Source organism: Abramis brama (genome assembly GCF_963993115.1).
Source record: "Abramis brama genome assembly, chromosome: 8".
In the NCBI taxonomy this organism is placed as follows: Eukaryota; Metazoa; Chordata; class Actinopteri; order Cypriniformes; family Leuciscidae; genus Abramis; species Abramis brama.
Genome location: NC_139970.1, coordinates 13581164 through 13599053, shown reverse-complemented (window position 1 = coordinate 13599053; position 17890 = coordinate 13581164). Strand labels below are relative to the sequence as shown.

Genomic DNA, 17890 nt, shown 5'->3' with positions numbered 1-17890 from the left:
AACACTTTCGCAGATATTCCGTATCATAACAAGCAAAGTGTCTCCACTGAAAAAAATGCTGCGCTCATGCACTGCCACAACGCTCTCAAGCGCCCATAGCTAGGCGTTTTCAGCAGAGCGTCTAGCGTTTTCACCTGGCTAAAAACGCTTTGGTGGACACACAGCCTTACAGATGACACCATCGTCAAAACGATCCCCATTCACACGGATCCACAAAAAACGACTAAAATCCCTGTTTTCTGCTGCAAGGCCATTAGATGGTGATGAACTCTATAGACTGAACACATAATATGCATGTGCATGACGTCACCGTTTTCAAAAACTTGCACTTTGAAACATATTTTTAAAAGTTTGCCTTTTCAGAAACCCAAAACGCCATTGTCATGTAAACGAACGGCCAAAACACATACAGGGCCCTATTTTAACGATCTGAAACGCAAGTGTCAAAGCGCAAAGCGCAAGTAACTTTGTGGGCGGGTCTCGGTGCTGTTGCTATTATACCGGCGGGATAAATGACTCTTGCGCCAGGCGCAAATCTAAAATAGGTTGGTCTGAAGTAGCTTCATTATTCATAGGTGTGGTTTGGGCGTAACGTGAAATAAACCAATCAGAGCGACATCTCACATTCCCTTTAAGAGCAGACGCGCTTTTTCCTTGGCGTATTGCTATTATAACGGCGGATTTGCCAGGCGCGCGCCAGGAGCGGTTCACAGCCGAGGAGAGCAACGCTCTCGTCACGGCCGTAAAAGAGAGAGAAGTGACATTGGGGATGGAGAAACACACCCAAATTAGCTTCGGTTAAACAGGTATATAATAATGTGGGTAAATGTGTAAGCTAGATGTATGCTTTTATAATAAATTGTCTATCTATCTATCTATCTATCTATCTATCTATCTATCTATCTATCGTTTGTAATAATATGATTTGCAAAAATGAAAACTGCTGCTTCTGTGTAGATTAGAGAATCAAAGTGTATGTGCGTGTACCAGCTCACAGCAAACACTGAACCAGACTATTTAAATGTTGAGCAAGCAATCTCATTGGCTGCAGGATCAGCAGAGGCCAATCAGCCATGCAGACCTCTAAAGTTTCTTGTCTGAAACTAGGTATTTATCATCTGACCAAGACAATCCCAGAGAGTTATAAATGTCACAAGTTCTTTTGAGCGTTTTTTTGCTGCCATAAATCAACGTGGAAAAAATGAATGGCAACTTATAGATGTCAAAAAACATCTGATAAAAAAAATAAAATAAAATAAAAAATCACACAGTGATTTACTATATCCAGATACTTCCAGTATTTTATGCAATACTTTGCACGCATTAAAATAATGGTTTGACCATTTTTAATGAATGGAGTGGCATCATCATTTTTTGACCACATATACAGTAGCTACAAATTAGACAGTGCTACATGGTTTCATTCTGGCTAAAATCATAATAATCAATATTTTACAGAAAACAAAAACAATCCTGTTATTGGAACAGAAAGCACAAGTATGCGGACAAGAAATAGTGTAGCGTGGAGCAACAATATATGCAAGTTAAGTCTGTTGGTGTCAGGGATTGGGTTGATGAAAGTAGCGAGAACTCAAATGCAGAGTGATGGGCTTTTATTAAGCATAAAATAAAACAAAAACAAACAAAAACTACCCCATGGGGGAAACAAGACAGGCAGCAAGCCTTTACAAGAACTGGACTTGGCAGGAAACATGAGGATACCTTACGGCCGTTTCACACAGACTCCGTAGCCACTGTATGCGGTGCGTGTTGCGGTGCAGGAGCAGCACGCGCTATAGTGCTTTCACATATGCTGCGTTTGCAGTACGTAACTGATCCGCGGCTGTACCACAAACACATAATTACAATTTTTTTTCAAATCCAGAAGTTATGCAGCAACTTTTATAAAAAAAAAGTTTTGTCAGCATTGCGATTCTATTTGTACACATATACACTCTTTAATGGACGAATGCACGTTTAAACACAATTTAAACAACGTAGACCTATTATTCCATGCATTACTTCTACTTATATTAAGTTGCTCAAGCAAGTGGTCAAATATTTAACCATGTTCTTATATTAAAATCGCAAACATTTTAAATTAAAACTTAAAATTGACAAAAACAGCCGACTCTCATGCCTTTTCTTTTGCATTTAAATTTCAATACAATAAATCCTGCATGTCACAAATAACTTGTTTTTCCACCTCCATGAATGAGACGAGTGCTGTTCATTATGTCGCCTTGTTGAGGTACATTGTAGTTTTCCTTGCTTTACCCCCGTCTTAAAGGGTCATATAATGGTACATGCACTTTTACAAGTTGATTGTACTGAAATGTGTGTTGGCAGTGCCTGTACACAACCATCATATAATGATAAAAATCCATCCAGTGGTCTTTTTTTAATCTCCTTATATGTTTTCCCCGTCTCAAATCGAGCTGTCTGACCGTGTGACATCACACGGTCGGACGCCCCTCCCACGATTGTTAATTGACAGCAGCGTTTCAACACAGACCCGCCTTGAGCGTGTGGACATTGTTGATATGCTGGAGCAGAATGGCGTCTAAGCGATTGTGGTGTTCTGTTCTTGGGTATAATAACGAACACAGAAGTCATTTTGATGTTCCTATATCCGAACCGCTGAAGACGCAGTGGCTGAGTTTTGTTTTCGAAGGGAATATTCCCCACGATCAACGTCAATGCTTTCATGTTTGCGCGAATCATTTCTCACCAGACTGCTTTATAAAGGAGGGTCAGTATAAAGCTGGTTTTGTTAAGAAGCTGCTCCTGAAAAAAAGGATCAGTACCAACTATTCGTGTTCCTGCTGCACCTCCAGAAGAAGTGAGTGTAACGTTTTATTAACCTTTATATTAATCTTTGCAAATCGCTTGCACACTTCACGATGAATGCAGCAAAGGTTTACACTCAGGGTACATTATGGCATGTTTTCTATGTACAACGTTCTCAATATAATTCATAATCCCAAGTTTATAATGAACAACGCGTTATGGTTATTGTGTTATTACAAACTGTGTACGCACAGAACAGAGGGGCGGGGTGAGCAAAGCTCATTATCATTTAAAGACACATGCACTTAAATGGCGTGCTGAAAATAGAGCTGTTTTTGACCAGGTAAAATGAGTGTTTTCTTACAATACTAATGAGAATTTTTAATTAAAGTGTATTACAAACTTTTCATTTAGACCCTAAAGAATCATAATAACTTCTACAAAAATGGCATTATATGACCCCTTTAAAGTAAAAAAGATGACTGTGAAAAATAGTAGAATTAAATTAAATACATTTATGGTGAGATTACTACATTTTATTTAATTAAATGCATTTATGGTGGGATTATTATATTTTCATGTCAATCTGTGTTCATTTTGACCACGAACCATGCGCTGTCACTTTAATTCAGCGCGTTCAGCACAGCAAAAATAGACTCGGTGCGGAAACGATCGCTGCACTGCTGTATACGCACCGCTCCTGGAACGGATCGCCGGACCACGTGCAGTGTGAAACTTGTGCAGTGTGAAAGCTCTGACCTGTTAACATGGGTGCAGAAAAAAATACGCACTGCAAATGGAGTATGTGTGAAACGGGCGTTAGATGCTACTGCCCACTGACTATCAACATTATGTTCAGTTCATAGACTTTCAGTTGTTTTCTTTCATCACCTGTGTTTCCCTGTCTGTTTCCCGCCACCAATCTGTTACCATGGACACTGATCACTTCCTCACAGCTGCCTGTCGTTTGTGTTCATCACCACTGTGTATTTAGTTCCTGCCTGTATTCAGTTCAGTCCAGTATTGTTTGTCTATGTCTGACCCGATCTCCTGTTCCTGAGTTTATATTATTAAAGCGTTTGATATTATCCTCATCTTCTTCTTCATTGCGATGAGCCGTGTCAGAATACCGGACCAAAAAATGGATAATCAAGATTTCATCGTCCTCGCTCACAAGAGCCAAGATTTTTTGTCTTTTGCCACGAACTTCTTTTACTTTGCAGTCACCAGCCCCCTTGATGACGAAACCATGAAGACCCTGTTTTGGATCGGGGCCAACTTCCACCATCCGATCGACCTCCCAGACACCTCTAACCTGAACTGGAAGGAGACCATCATCAGGTGTCTGGAGAGCATCACACCCCGGTCCAGAACACAGCCAGACCCCGGACTGCAACCCTCGACCGCAGAGAACTTGTGCGTGCCCCCCGCAGACGGAGAGCTAACACCCGTGGCGACGCGCCAGCCTGAGCCCGAGATGGAGAGGACAGAGCTGACCCTCGCCCCGGAGGAGGAGCTCCAAAAGGAGTCTGACCAGGGGTGTGAGCCCACGACATCTGCAGACGAGGGAACCCAATCGACGGATCACAAAGACTGGCTGATCGACTTCTCTGAAGAGACATCGTTTCCCACCCTATCCCACCCGTCATCTGCATCTTCGTCGTTTTCTCACCACTCCAGTGACTGCATCTACCCTTCCATCTTACCACCAAGCTCAGCCAGTCCTCCAGCTCCGCCACTGCTGAATGTCCGCAGCCCTGCACCGCCTCTGGGGAGTTCCCCTGATGTCGAGCCGCAGGCCTGCTCTCCATCCACAGCGCCTGTGCACGAGGATCCCGCGGCTTCGCCTTCAGCCTCGGTCCTCTGCACTCCATCTCGGCCTGTTGACTTGCTGGCTCCGTCTTGGCTCCTCCCACCATCAGCTCCGCCTGAGACCCTTGAACCTTCGACTACATCGGGTTCCCTCGTCCTGCCGGCTCCCCCTTGGTCAGTCGTCACTCTACCTCCGCCAAGGACTTACGGTCCGTCAGCTACGCTCCATCCCTCCACCCCTTCGGCTACTGCGGGCTCCTCTTTCCCCTCTGCGTCACCTCTGTCCTCCCTCACTCCGACTCCGCCTCAGCTCTCGGGCACTCCAGCTCCACCTCCAGCGCTCATCGCCCCAACGTCACCTCGATCTCCAAGTCCAGCAACGTCGTTTGCGTCCACCGGCTCTCCGTCTGCGCCTATGAATCCCACCGCCGAGTCTCTGTTGGTCGTCCCCCAGCTGCCGTTAGCCTCTTCACCACCTGGTCTCCTCCCTCCCTCTACTCCGCCATGGGCTGTCGGCACTGGACGACTCTGGGTCTGCGCCACCAGGCCCCTTCCATCAGCGCCACCAGGGATTCGTCGTCATCCCTTCACCATCCTTTCTCTCCAGCCTCTCACCTTCACGTCACCTTCACCTCGTCCACCTCCAGAACCCCCTCCGGTCCTCCCTCCGTTGTCCCGTTACGTGCCCGGAGGGGGGAGTAATGTCACCATTATGTTCAGTTCATAGACTTTCAGTTGTTTTCTTTCATCACCTGTGTTTCCCTGTCTGTTTCCCGCCACCAATCTGTTGCCATGGACACTGATCACTCCCTCACAGCTGCCTGTCGTTTGTGTTCGTCACCACTGTATTTAGTTCCTGCCTGTATTCAGTTCAGTGTCCGGTATTGTTTGTCTATGTCTGACCCGATCTCCTGTTCCTGAGTTTATATTATTAAAGTGTTTGATATTATCCTCTTCTTCTTCATTGCGACGAGCCGTGACACTGACATGCTTTTAAAGCTATTGTTATCCTTTTTTTTTTTTTTTTTTGGCCTACAAACACCTTAAAATGCACATATGTAGAGCCGAGAAATCCAAATTTACCCACCCCTGATGTTTCGGGCTCAGCCCCTGATGTTTTTAAAACCTAGAAACGCGCCTGCAAATGCATATATAATATAATTATAATAAGTAATAATCAAATAAAGAGACAAATATTTAACAATATGTAAAGGAGTAGTAACATTTTATAGTCTTACAGTTACCGGCCCTTTGAAGGCAGCCATAATGCTGAAGTGGCCCTCAGTAAAAATTTGTTTGACACCCCTGCTCTATAATATAGGTGTGTTTGAAGAAGAGTTCAATTATAACCTTGAGATCAGGACAGCACAAATGATTACACATTGCACACACAACAAATAAGGAAGTTCTTTGAAATGTGTTCTTTATATTCATGTAGGTTTTCAATAAAAACAAAACACTTCCATGCCGTTTTCAACAGCAGTGGCATCTTAAGAGATTTTTTCAAAGCTCTAATAATTATTATTATTATTATTTTTTTTTTTTAAGAATGTTTTCATGGGCTTATACTAATGCAACATGTGAAACTACATTGCCATGACATATCATATATAATAAAATGATAAGACATATGACAACAAAATGGCTTTCTGCATGTTGCCCCCACTAGTTGGGGACACTTAATATTATTTATCTGTCTGTACTGACGCTGTTGTATGAGAACTGATCTGAGCTGGACGATGACATCACTGTTATCTGCAGAACTGCTTTATAGATGGAATTAACTAAATAATAATAATAACTAATAATTGATGATCTTTACAACGGAACTGAATCAAAACTGAATTGACTTCAGCTGAAATGCATCATTTTCCTGTTATCACTGTAAAGCTGCTTTGAAACTATCTGTATCGTATAAAGCGCTATATATGACTTGACTTGACCACACAATACTAAAATATTTAAAATGTTCTTGCCGACAAAATCAAATTCAAAGTAAAACTAAAACTTTTTCTTTTAAGAAATGTTTTTGTCATCCTTTGAACGAAATGTTTTTTTTTTAAATCTCTAAATTTTATATTATTATACATATTATAATTATTATACATATATAAATATAAAAATATATAAACAATATAAATTAAAATCTAAAATACTATTGCAGAAATGTGACAACATGTTCATCATAAAAAAATAGTGTAGATACCAAGTCATTATATATTATATGAATTAAATTTTTAAAATACATTTATTGGTTTGTAGACATAACAAATGGTGGTATAATATATTTATATAATCATGAATGTGTGATATATTTTGGTGTCCACTCTGTAAATTGAATATGCATTAAGAAATTCAAAAGAATAAAAGTTAAATGCTGTACCCTTTGGAAGACATTCAGCTTTGGAAGACTTCAGCTTTTAAAGCCATAAAATAAAGTATTTGCAGTGTGTAAAATCATATAGTACTGCTGTCATTCATATGCACCAGTTAGAAGACAAATTAATGATGAAACGAAAAACCTATGAGTGAAAAAAGCATTCACAAAGACACAAGCATTGATGAAGCGTTGGTGGCCGAACATATGCTGAAAAAAAAAATGCAGATTAAAACTGCTGAGTGGCCATTCAAATTCAGGGTTTAGACAATAAATAAAATAATAATAAAAAAACTCATTCTTTTTGTGCTGAGCGCAGCTGCCGTGTGACCGTGAGAGTGTGTTAATGCAAGCCAGGGCCATGAAAGAAACCTTTCACAATGAGATCACTTCAAAAGAGCTTGTAAACAAAGACAGGCCCATTTCAGTCCACCACGGACATATAATCAAGCTTAAATAAAACCGCCTTCTCTGATCTGATGCTAAATAATAGCTGGAATAGGTGGCCATGCTGGCTGCCAGTACATTTCCATTTCAACATAAAATATTTATGTAATAAAATAAAATTTCAAATAAAATTTAATTTGACACAGAGGTGCTCTGAAGGTCGTTGAAATAGCGATATATATCCAGCTGCTCTTGTGATGTCTGTTATTTCATTTGTGTGTCTTTGAGTTGCTGTCCCCTCGCATTTCCCTCAAAAGGTCAGCAGTAATTGCTCCTAAACGCATGGAAACCTGCCTTGAATGTAGACTCACAGCACAGCCTGAGCTCTGTAAACCAATTTAAGATCAAAAAAGGCCTCACATTCAATACTCACTAAAACCAAAAAATGTTTCACAAATTAAAATGAACAATTATGTTCTATGCATCTTCCCATGACTTATTACTGATTAACAGCATATTTTTAATATATATTTAACTACAACATATTTTAGTCTAAAATGTACAAGAACTTAAGATATATGTATGTATAAGAAAAATAAATAAAATTAATATTTTGAGTTTTCATTTATATTTATTGTTTGTTGTATTTTTATAATTTTGTTCTGTTTTGTCTTAAAATATTCATATTTTTTGTTAAGTTTATCAAGTTAAAGTCTTGTTTATGGAATATAGCTATATAATATAAATTAGCTATCCACACATCATTTATTTATTTTGTTGTGCCCTCCTTTTATGTAATCAAAATAACGTCCTCTCCCTCGTGCAGTGACATCTCATCTCATCTCTTCTCTTCTCTTCTCTTCTCTTCTCTTCTCTTCTCTTCTCTTCTCCTCTCCTCTCCTCTCCTCTCCTCTCCTCTCCTCTCCTCTCCTCTCCTCTCCTCTCCTCTTCTCTGATAATGTGTTTACCATGCAAGGGCAGGACAATCTGTCACTCACATGAGATCCACCAATAGCAAACCATAATGATCCAACAATCCAATAAATTCCCAATTGACAAAATCAAGCCCTGCCATACATTATTTTTTCCGTTCAAGAAACCATTTCTTGGATATCTCACATTAGGGAAGAAAAGAAAATTGCAACTTGCGTTGCATGCCGACTTGATTGAACTAAATTAAATTAAGCAAACTAAATGAACCAAATTAAATAAAAACGAGAAATGTTGCTTTGGCAACTATAGGTGAAAAGCTTTTTTATATCTTTTACGCTTTATTTCAATAGTCCACTTTAGACATTCTACTAACTATAAGTAACTTTTCAACTACATGTCAACCAACTCTCATTAGAGTATTAGTAGACTGTCAGTAGACTGTTAGGTTAGGGTTAGGTGTTAGAACAAGTTGACTTGTAGTTGCCAAGTTACTTATAGTCAGTAGAATGTCTTTTGGGGGACCAACAAAATAAAGTGTTAGCAAATATTACGCAGATAGTCTACTAATCCTCTAGTGACAGTTAGTTGACATGTAGCTGCAAAGTTACATATAGTTAGAAGAATGTCTAAAGTGGACTATCGAAATAAAGTGTTACCTTTTATTTTATTTCAGTTAATATTTATTTCAAATATTTGAAATATTTATGGTTTTAGTTTTAGTTAACTATAACCCTGATTCTGCGTAAATGTAGTAATGATATTACCAAATAAGTATTACCAAATCTTTCAAAAGGAATTGGCCTACTAATTATTTGGAACAGTATTCTAAAGTGAAAAACTCCCTATAATGACATAAAGTCATTGTAAGCTAATGAGGTTTTTGTAAAGTATTGGATAGTAATGACTCACGTGTTACTACTGTACATCATTCTAAAGGAATTGCTGGACATTTGGATTAGTATTCTAAAGTAAAGATCATGGTAACCCACTAGTAATGACTCAAAATGTTACCAAATCCATCAGAAGCAATTACTATCAAAAATCTTACAAAAACCTCAAAAGCTGATAAGTAATAATAAGTAATTCCTTCTGAGGAAGTTGGTAATACTCGAGTCATTACTAATTGGTTACCATGATCTTTACATTAGAAGTAATTATACATATACATGCATTAATCTCATTAAATATTAACCTGCATATAGTAGTTCTTAGTAGTCCTCTGGGAGTTATGATTAGCTAATAGTGAACTACCATATTCAACTGAGTGCTATTACTTACTAATTTGTTAATCAGTTTCTTATTAGTTAATAGCAGTTATTAGAATGTTAATATTGTGTTACTTATTTGTATCTGTGTAGTTATTCATTAATGACAAAATAATAAACTGAATGTCTATTTCTAAGTGGACCATCAAAATAAAGTTCGATACCATTTTTTTTTTTTACAGTAAATTTAAATTCTATCTGTAAAACCAAAAATGTTGCTTGCATATTTTTTCAGTAAATTTCTGGCAACCACAGCTGCTTGTCTAGCTCAGCGGTTTTCAATAGGTGAGGCGCGCCTCCCCTGGGGGGCGCCAAAGAGACACAGGGGAGGCGCGACACGCAAAGAAAAAAATAACTGTAAAACCCCTGGTCTAGCTGATTGGAGATTGGTTACTGAAATGCTGTAACTAACTACTGATGTAGGAATCATACACTCTTCAAACCCATGTTTGCCAACCATTAATTTGAATATCGACTGAGACACATCCCCCATCATGATCTCCAAATGTCTGGTGAAAAAAGTTCAGAAGTAACCTTTTAAAATGAATTTAAACAGTACCATACAGTATCTTGAGAATATCCAATTCTCCAATCATTACATATCTAAAGCTCAAAAACACTAGACAGACCAAATAAAATAACACTCAAACTAAATCCAGAATTATGTGCAAGACAGATATGCCTAATATTTCAACAACTATGTGCATGTGGTCAAAATGACACCATACACCATGACAGCTCTAATAACTATGGGTTGTCTACCTAAATCCTCATAACCTCAAAGAAACTAAGGTCTGGTTTTGGATTGGGTTACTGACTCGTTCAGTACTGACCTGCCATCAACAGGGCGCTCTGGTAATTACAGAAAGTAATCAGTTGGACTGTAGTAGAGCTTCTTAAAGACCTCCTGTCGGGTGAAGTTGCGGAGGGTCCAGGTCTGAAGGGGACTATCATCACAGTACTCCACCGTTGGCCCGTACGTTCCATCCTCCAGCCGACTGATGGTTAGACACGACTGGGTGATGATGTGGAGGAAGGTGCGTTTCTGATGGTTCCCATGTAACATGACAATAAACCAGGTATGGGTACTGGTGAAAAAAGAGCTCAAAACATGGCCCAGTCTCTTACAATTTAAATGACTGTTAATATTAAATAAAAAGATGCACTTAAAAATTACAGATAATTGCATATAACTTTTACTGAATTGCAATTAACATGCAATTAAGCATCCGAAAAATAAATAAAAAGAGACTGAGAAAACAAATTATATTCTACTATCGTTATAATAATAATAATAATAATAATAATAAACATTACAAATTAATTGAAAATGTGAATGCATTTCAGAATGTATTTGCTTTAATGACAGCAGTACTTGAATTGACATGGACAAAACCTGATTTTCCAGGTTATTCATGACTTTAGAATATTTCAAAGAGCAAAATCTGGCATATTGTAGAACGTTCACATGATTAATGGCACTAATTTGCTTATTTGATTAGTGATCTATACATAGTACAGTGTCTGAATGAATTTGTATTCATTTTACAACTATGCAACTTAAAAAAAAAAAAAAAAAAACTTTATTTTAAACTTTATTTTTTTTAAATTAGGCATTGAATTACATATTTTTAATGTGGTCCCAGACCCTGCTGTATACATTATCTATCTGTCTATCTATCTATCTATCTATCTATCTATCTATCTATCTATCTATCTATCTATCTATCTATCTATACACACACACACACACACACACACACACAGACGTTCTAAACAAGGGCACAAACTAATAGGAGTCATGGGAAAAGGTCAGATGTTGAAATGCAAATGTAGGGCTGGAAAGTCAGGAAATAAGTGTGGGTGTGTAGTTTGTATTTGCTGTTGTCTCGTAATGACATAAATCAACTGTATTGGGGCTGACTTAGCAATGCTGAGTTAATGGCTCTTTTCCTTCTAAAACAGCTATTTTTAATAGCTAATTGGAAACAGTGCCAGAAACTGAGCACATGACATCTCGGTAAACCAAAATCATCAATTTCCACATGCAGTGACAAAACCCGAGAGCTATTTTTAAAGCAAATGTCTGTCTCTCTGGTTGCCAAGTATCGAGTAGTCTATGGATAAATTGGAAACTGAATCACACTTTAATGGTGGCAAATTCTAGGATGTGAATTGATGTCAATATCATCTTTCTTTTTGTTTTGATCATTTATATGACTAAAGTCCTGCAGCACAAGTCTCCAGGAGATGGAATAAATACAATGCCCTGCATTAGAGGCAACTTAGAGGTGAAAACTAAACACTGGATTCATGTCTGTGTCCAACATTAAAACCAAAGCCACCGAGGGGATGGAGATCTATTTTTAGATGCTTCTGATTTCTTGCGCCCCTTTGTGATTCAGCACCAACGTCCCTTATGGCTCAAGTGTGATGTCTTCTTTTTAATCAAATGACTCATTTATTTTGATATAAGCACCAGAATTGACCCACCTGACAAAGAAGTGTCTGTTATATTACCAGAAGTATCGATGAGATCAAAGATCTCCAACTTTTTCTTTATTCAGCTGTGGCGTATGTGATATGTGTTTCTTGATATCTTGAGAATGCTGTAATGAATCTCAGATATTGATTATGTAATATTCACTGAAAATCAATGCCCACGGAGGCTAAGAGGAGATGTTATAGGGCTGTATAGTAAACAAATATATTCCTCATGTCATCACTCTAAAAAGGCTTACAAAGATGTCTGTATATGAATCTATGCCAGTGTGTTTCTAAACCATTCACAATGTGACTCAAATACAGTGGGAGTCTAGTTCACAAACATCACCACCAGAATACTGAAACAACACTCAGCAAAACACAGTTTTTCTTACCTTAAAGTCATACTCCCATTTGCCAACATACTAAGACATGCACACACATAATAGTTTCAATAAGCTTTCAATAATTTTCAGGGCCAGCAAGTGCACAGCATCTCAAATACACAGTTCTGCTCCAGACAAGGAACACACTACAAAAATAAAGGAGTGCACAAGGTGGATAATAATATGATATGCAGCACCATCTGGTGGTTAAAAGCAGAGATTTTTCAATTAGTTGAAGGTCTGATGTGATATGGTTGTGGATAGCGGGGCAATAACAATGTTAAATCTGGAAAAATGAGAAAACATTTTAATTTATATATTTTTTTTCTCTCCATAAATATGTGGGCATGTGAACGACGAATGTGTCATATGACTAATTAATACATTGCAAGCTTGCATATGCAGAAGCGAGAATGAGATTTTTGAGCTATAGCAGAAGGGAAGAAGAAAAGCTATGCTTAAATGAAATTAAAGATGACAATTTTCATTTCTGGATGAGCATTCCTTTAGGGTCTCAGCCCACTCTGTATGATCTTTGTGAGGCTCAAACTTACAACTTTTTGATAACTAGTCCTGGGACTTTTCCACTGCATCACACCAATATATTTATCATTTATGCCATGTAGCAATTTTCAGTTGATTGCACTGCAAGTATCAGAAGATCATCATGGAGGTAGCTGCAGCTTTACTCGCAAACGACATTTCCTGTTCGTCAATAAAGGTGAGAACCAGACCCGTTATAAACCTAAATATGCTGTGATTAAATTAATTGAAAAGTGTACTGTCCAAGTAGTAACAGAAGATGTTTGCTGTCGTAATGATGACAGCAGAGATCACAAGAGTAGTAAATGTTCAGTGCTCCGGCGCGGTTGGCAATCACACTACTTGCGTACTGTACCTGAGCCCAACTGAACAGTGCTCTGGCCCACCTCTTCCAAGCGGGACAGGGACGTTTAGGTGAACTGCACCCCGGCACGGTATGGAGCGTTCACACTAGTCAAACGAACCAGACTTTGGGGGTCAAACGTGCTCGGGCACGGTTTAGATTGCCTAGTGTGAGTACACCCTTAGTATAAATTAAACTTTTCCTAAGCTTATCTCGATCAAAAGATTAAGTACAAGTATAGGGCAAGTATCCTTAGAAATTAATGTATACTTGTCAGTATAAACCAAATGTGGTTTACTATATACTTAACTATATACTATACCTTATATACTACTATACTAATTTTTTTTTAAGCATATCTCTACATAAAAGGTAGACTAAGCGTATACTCTCTTATTTTTCATACATAATTATACTAACAACTTGAATAAACTACTTTTTTTTATGAGGGAATAATTTGAATAATTTGATTTCTATGTTCCATTGACTTCGATTCAGTGTGCAAGAGTGATGTGGTTGTTGTGTGAGGTATATTCGGTGTAATATGTACCTCTGCATCATATTCAAACATCTGGTTTCCTTTCATGTGGTGGCACTTCAGCATAACAACAGGTCCATTAAGCCGCGATGCATCCAGACACAGGTCATCAGTACGGATCTCTTTATCAGCAGTATATGAGAACACCTGCAAACAGGTTGATCAACTGGGAATTAATTGTGTTAATAATAATGAAATTCCTTACTATTTATGCATTTATTCCTTTACGATTTTACTTGTGATTTCAATAACACCTTAGTCAATTCAATTCAGGAATAAAGATAAAAAAAAAAAATAGTTTGGTCAAACAGTGGGCTTTCAAGTTCAAAAAGATGCAAAAGTACCTACCATAAAAGTATCATAATTTAAGTTGTTATTCACTAAAATCTTGACATCTTGCCTATAGCTGTCCATTCAATGTTCATGAGACAGACAGAGAGAGAGACGTAGCAATGTGGCCATTGTGTTGTTGCCATGTGCTGTTCCAATGTCGATCTGCTTGATTAGCTGCATTTTCAGAATCCGACTCAGTAAAACTGATAACATTGTTAACCGTTTGCTTTAGAAGCCTTGGAAGCTGAAACTCGCGATTATGGTAAGAGCAGTTACATTTCCGACACACGCTTGAGGTGTTTGGCCAATCATAGCGCACTGGGCCAGCTGGCCAATCAGAGCACTCTGGGCTTTTTGGAAGAAGGGGCTTAGTAGAAACCAGAACTCACATTATTCTCTCACATACTGTACATTATTCCATTCTTTCTGAAACACTCTAATTGTTTTTTTAAAATAGCATCAAATGGTCTCTTTAAATGTCAGTCTGTTTGTCTTACAAAGCTATTCTATTACTTCAGATGACTGACTTTAATCATACTTTCATTGTGCATTCTTTGATGGCCTCAGTCCCTGTGCGTTGTAATTGCATAAAAAAAGAGCTACCAGCAGATTATTCAAAGTGTATCATTATTGTTTTGTTCAGTATCCAAATCCAGTATGTTCAGGTTTGAGACTATATGGTTAATGTTGGCAAAATGTTAATTTTGGGGTGAACTATTCCTTTTTGTAGATTTTTAATTTATTTTAGATTATATTTATATACACGGTAAGCCTTTAATATAATAGCTATTATAACCCCCCATGTACTCGTTACATCATAAGAAGAATGGCATCTACGCTAATGTTAGTCTTTCTGTTTATTCCAAGGTTTACAATAATCAGTCAGATCCGGGCCGTATCCAGATCAGATGGTGGACCTGCGCGTAGACACGACCACAACGCATGGTGTAGTCAGCCGGATCCGGGCCATATCCTACGGTGGCCCAGTAGTGCGCAACACAACGAAATTTAAAAAAGCAAACATAACTTCACAACACAACGAAATTAAGCCACAACACAAAGAAATAAAGCCACAACACAACGGAAATGCTCTCGACCACTAGAGGGCTCTCGTGCATTATAGCTGCATATTTATACTCTAGACTGCGCTATCACAGCGCATGATCCCTAAGGGAATGTCTGCCAATTCCTCCAAGTTGTTAAAACGTATAATTTGTATTAATTAAAATGACTTTTAGCATTCAAAAACAGACATGTTCAAAATCCAAAGCTTGATTGTATTGGTAAAACTGACTTACTACAGGTAACTTTTTTTTCCAATACCTCCCTTCATGTTTTTACAGTAAATATTATAAAAAAAATTTGTGGAAATTTAGGAAATGTCTGTAATATAATAAAAGTTTTTTTTTTCTTTTATCATGTTTCAAAGGTTGTAGTTCCTAGTAACCAGACTGACTTACTACAGGTAAAATTGTGCCAATAGTTCCCTGTATGCACAGTACACAATTTGTTTTTAATAAAAACACTACTGTAATTCACCTAAAGGTTTTTTTTCCAATGTTCCAAAGCTTGTGGTAGGTTCCTAGTGACCAGACTGACTTATTACAGGTGAAATTGTGCCAATACCTAATTCTTCCTGTAATTCACCAAATGATTTTTATCTTTATTTATCCAATTATATTATAATAAATTATATGTTTTAACCACTTGGTGGAATTGCCAGACGTTCCCTTAGGGTTGCGTTGTGGAAGCGGTCCAAAGCATTCTCGAGTATAAATACGCAACTATAATTCATGTAGGTGATTTTGCAGTAATATTTTATGTCGACATACAATGGTTACATATTGTTAAAACGATTCATGGTATTGATATCTTCAGACTTACGACTCTATAGAACAATGGCAAGGAAAACGTCTCGGTTACGTATGTAACCCTCGTTCCCTGAAGGAGGGAACGGAGACGTAGTCGACGTGTCGACTGATTGGGATCACGCCAGGGATCCAGTCATCTTCGAGTACTATTGAAACGAGCTAATAGAATTGGCGTGCGTGATATGCATCATACACTCCGCCCCTGTGGCACGGGTATAAATACGGAAGTGGATGCACGCACTAGTTGCTTTTTCGCTGAGGAGCCGAGCGTAACTCGGAGCCAGCGGTGGTTCAGCAATAGTGGCGACGGGACTATGTCTCCGTTCCCTCCTTCAGGGAACGAGGGTTACATACGTAACCGAGACGTTCCCTTTCAGTCGCTCACATTCGACGTAGTCGATGTGTCAACTGATTGGGATCCCTATTAAAACGCCACTAGTGCTGCCACCTTCCAGCGCCTAGACAGAAGCCTCCTGATTACCCCTGATTATTTTGTTGTGTTGTGAACTTATGTTTGCTTTTTAAATTTCGTTGTGTTGTGCACTACTGGGCCACCATAATATCCAGATCAGATGGAGGACCTACGCCTAGACACGACCACAACGCATCCCTGAAGTGTCAGCAGAGATTGTGTCAACTAGACTCTCCCCTGTGAAGGCCTCATCAACAGGACAGCCATCGGCACTGATCCTCAACAAACCCGTCTCCATACCAGTGTGATGACTCCGATCTTCAAGATGGAACTGGATACAATTCTGAATGTTCCAATCCAATCTGACTTCTGACCTGTAATGCTGCCTGAATCATAATCATACACTTTCATTGTTCATTGGCCAGAGGAGAATTGGCCCCCCGACTGAGCCTGGTTTCTCCCAAGGTTTTTTTCACCATTCTGCCACCTGATGGAGTTATGGTTCCTTGCAACTGTCGCCTTTTTCGCCTTTGTCACCTTTTTTCACCTTCGTTGACATTGGCTTTTGGCTTGCTTAGTTGGGGACATTTAATTTAATATTCAACAATAATATTGATCTGCCTGCATTGACACCATTATATGATAACTGAACTGAGCTGGACGATGACATCACGGTTTTCTCCAGAGCGGCTTTATATATAAATTAACTAAATTAATAACATTTTGAAAACAAAACAAAATGAAACAAAAAATTAAACATCACTGAACTTACTTAAGCTGGACTCTGACGCTATTTTCTTCTGGAAACAAGCTTTGTTGCATTATATACCTGTTATCTCTGTAAAGCTGCTTTGAAACAATCTGTATTGTAAAAAGCGCTATATAAATAAATGTGACTTTACTTGACAGCTTTCTTACCTGGTTGCCGCCCATTCCATGACAGTTGAAGAAGCCAACCTTTTCATTCTCTTTACGGCCCATGTTATCCACACACTGATTTGTCTCAACATTTCTGATCTATTAACAAGAGGACAATGTCTGAGGATTTTGTACAATGCAATTAATTTAATTTAATTAATTAATTAATTTTTATATTGCAGACATTTCAGCATAACCACACACATAAACCTACACATTCAAGGCCAGATTTACTATCAGCTTGCACCAGTGCAAAGCCTCTTTTGGTGTTAACCCTCTGGGGTCGGCGGTCGTGCCGGTGCGATCGTCTCACTTTTTTTCTTTTCTTATCAAACAAATAACTCTTGTGAACTTGTGTACACTAATGACAAAAACAAAATGTTGTGTTTTTCGTAAAATAAAGAAAATAAACATGAAGCACGTTCTGCTGTCTCTTTCAATGTGAAGTTCATTCTGAAACGCGACAGAAAATGATCTGTAACTCAGCGAATGCTTGCC

The 17890-nt window shown here is 38.5% G+C and overlaps 1 protein-coding gene across 4 annotated transcripts in view; it reads right to left on the bottom strand.

Moving 5' to 3' along the window:
* Positions 1-17890, bottom strand: part of galnt13 (polypeptide N-acetylgalactosaminyltransferase 13) — a 161421-nt gene that overhangs the window by 42767 nt on the left and 100764 nt on the right. For 2 of the 4 annotated variants that reach the window (XM_084123279.1, XM_084123280.1), the window contains exons 10-11: positions 17393-17491; positions 13871-14005 (exon numbers count right to left, since the gene is read on the bottom strand). In XM_084123279.1, coding sequence (XP_083979405.1) covers positions 13871-14005; positions 17393-17491 — 234 coding nt within the window. Of the gene's footprint in view, positions 1-10397; positions 10610-12443; positions 12474-13870; positions 14006-17392; positions 17492-17890 lie in introns of all 4 variants that reach the window. The other 2 variants (XM_084123277.1, XM_084123278.1) reach the window with 2 other exon arrangements.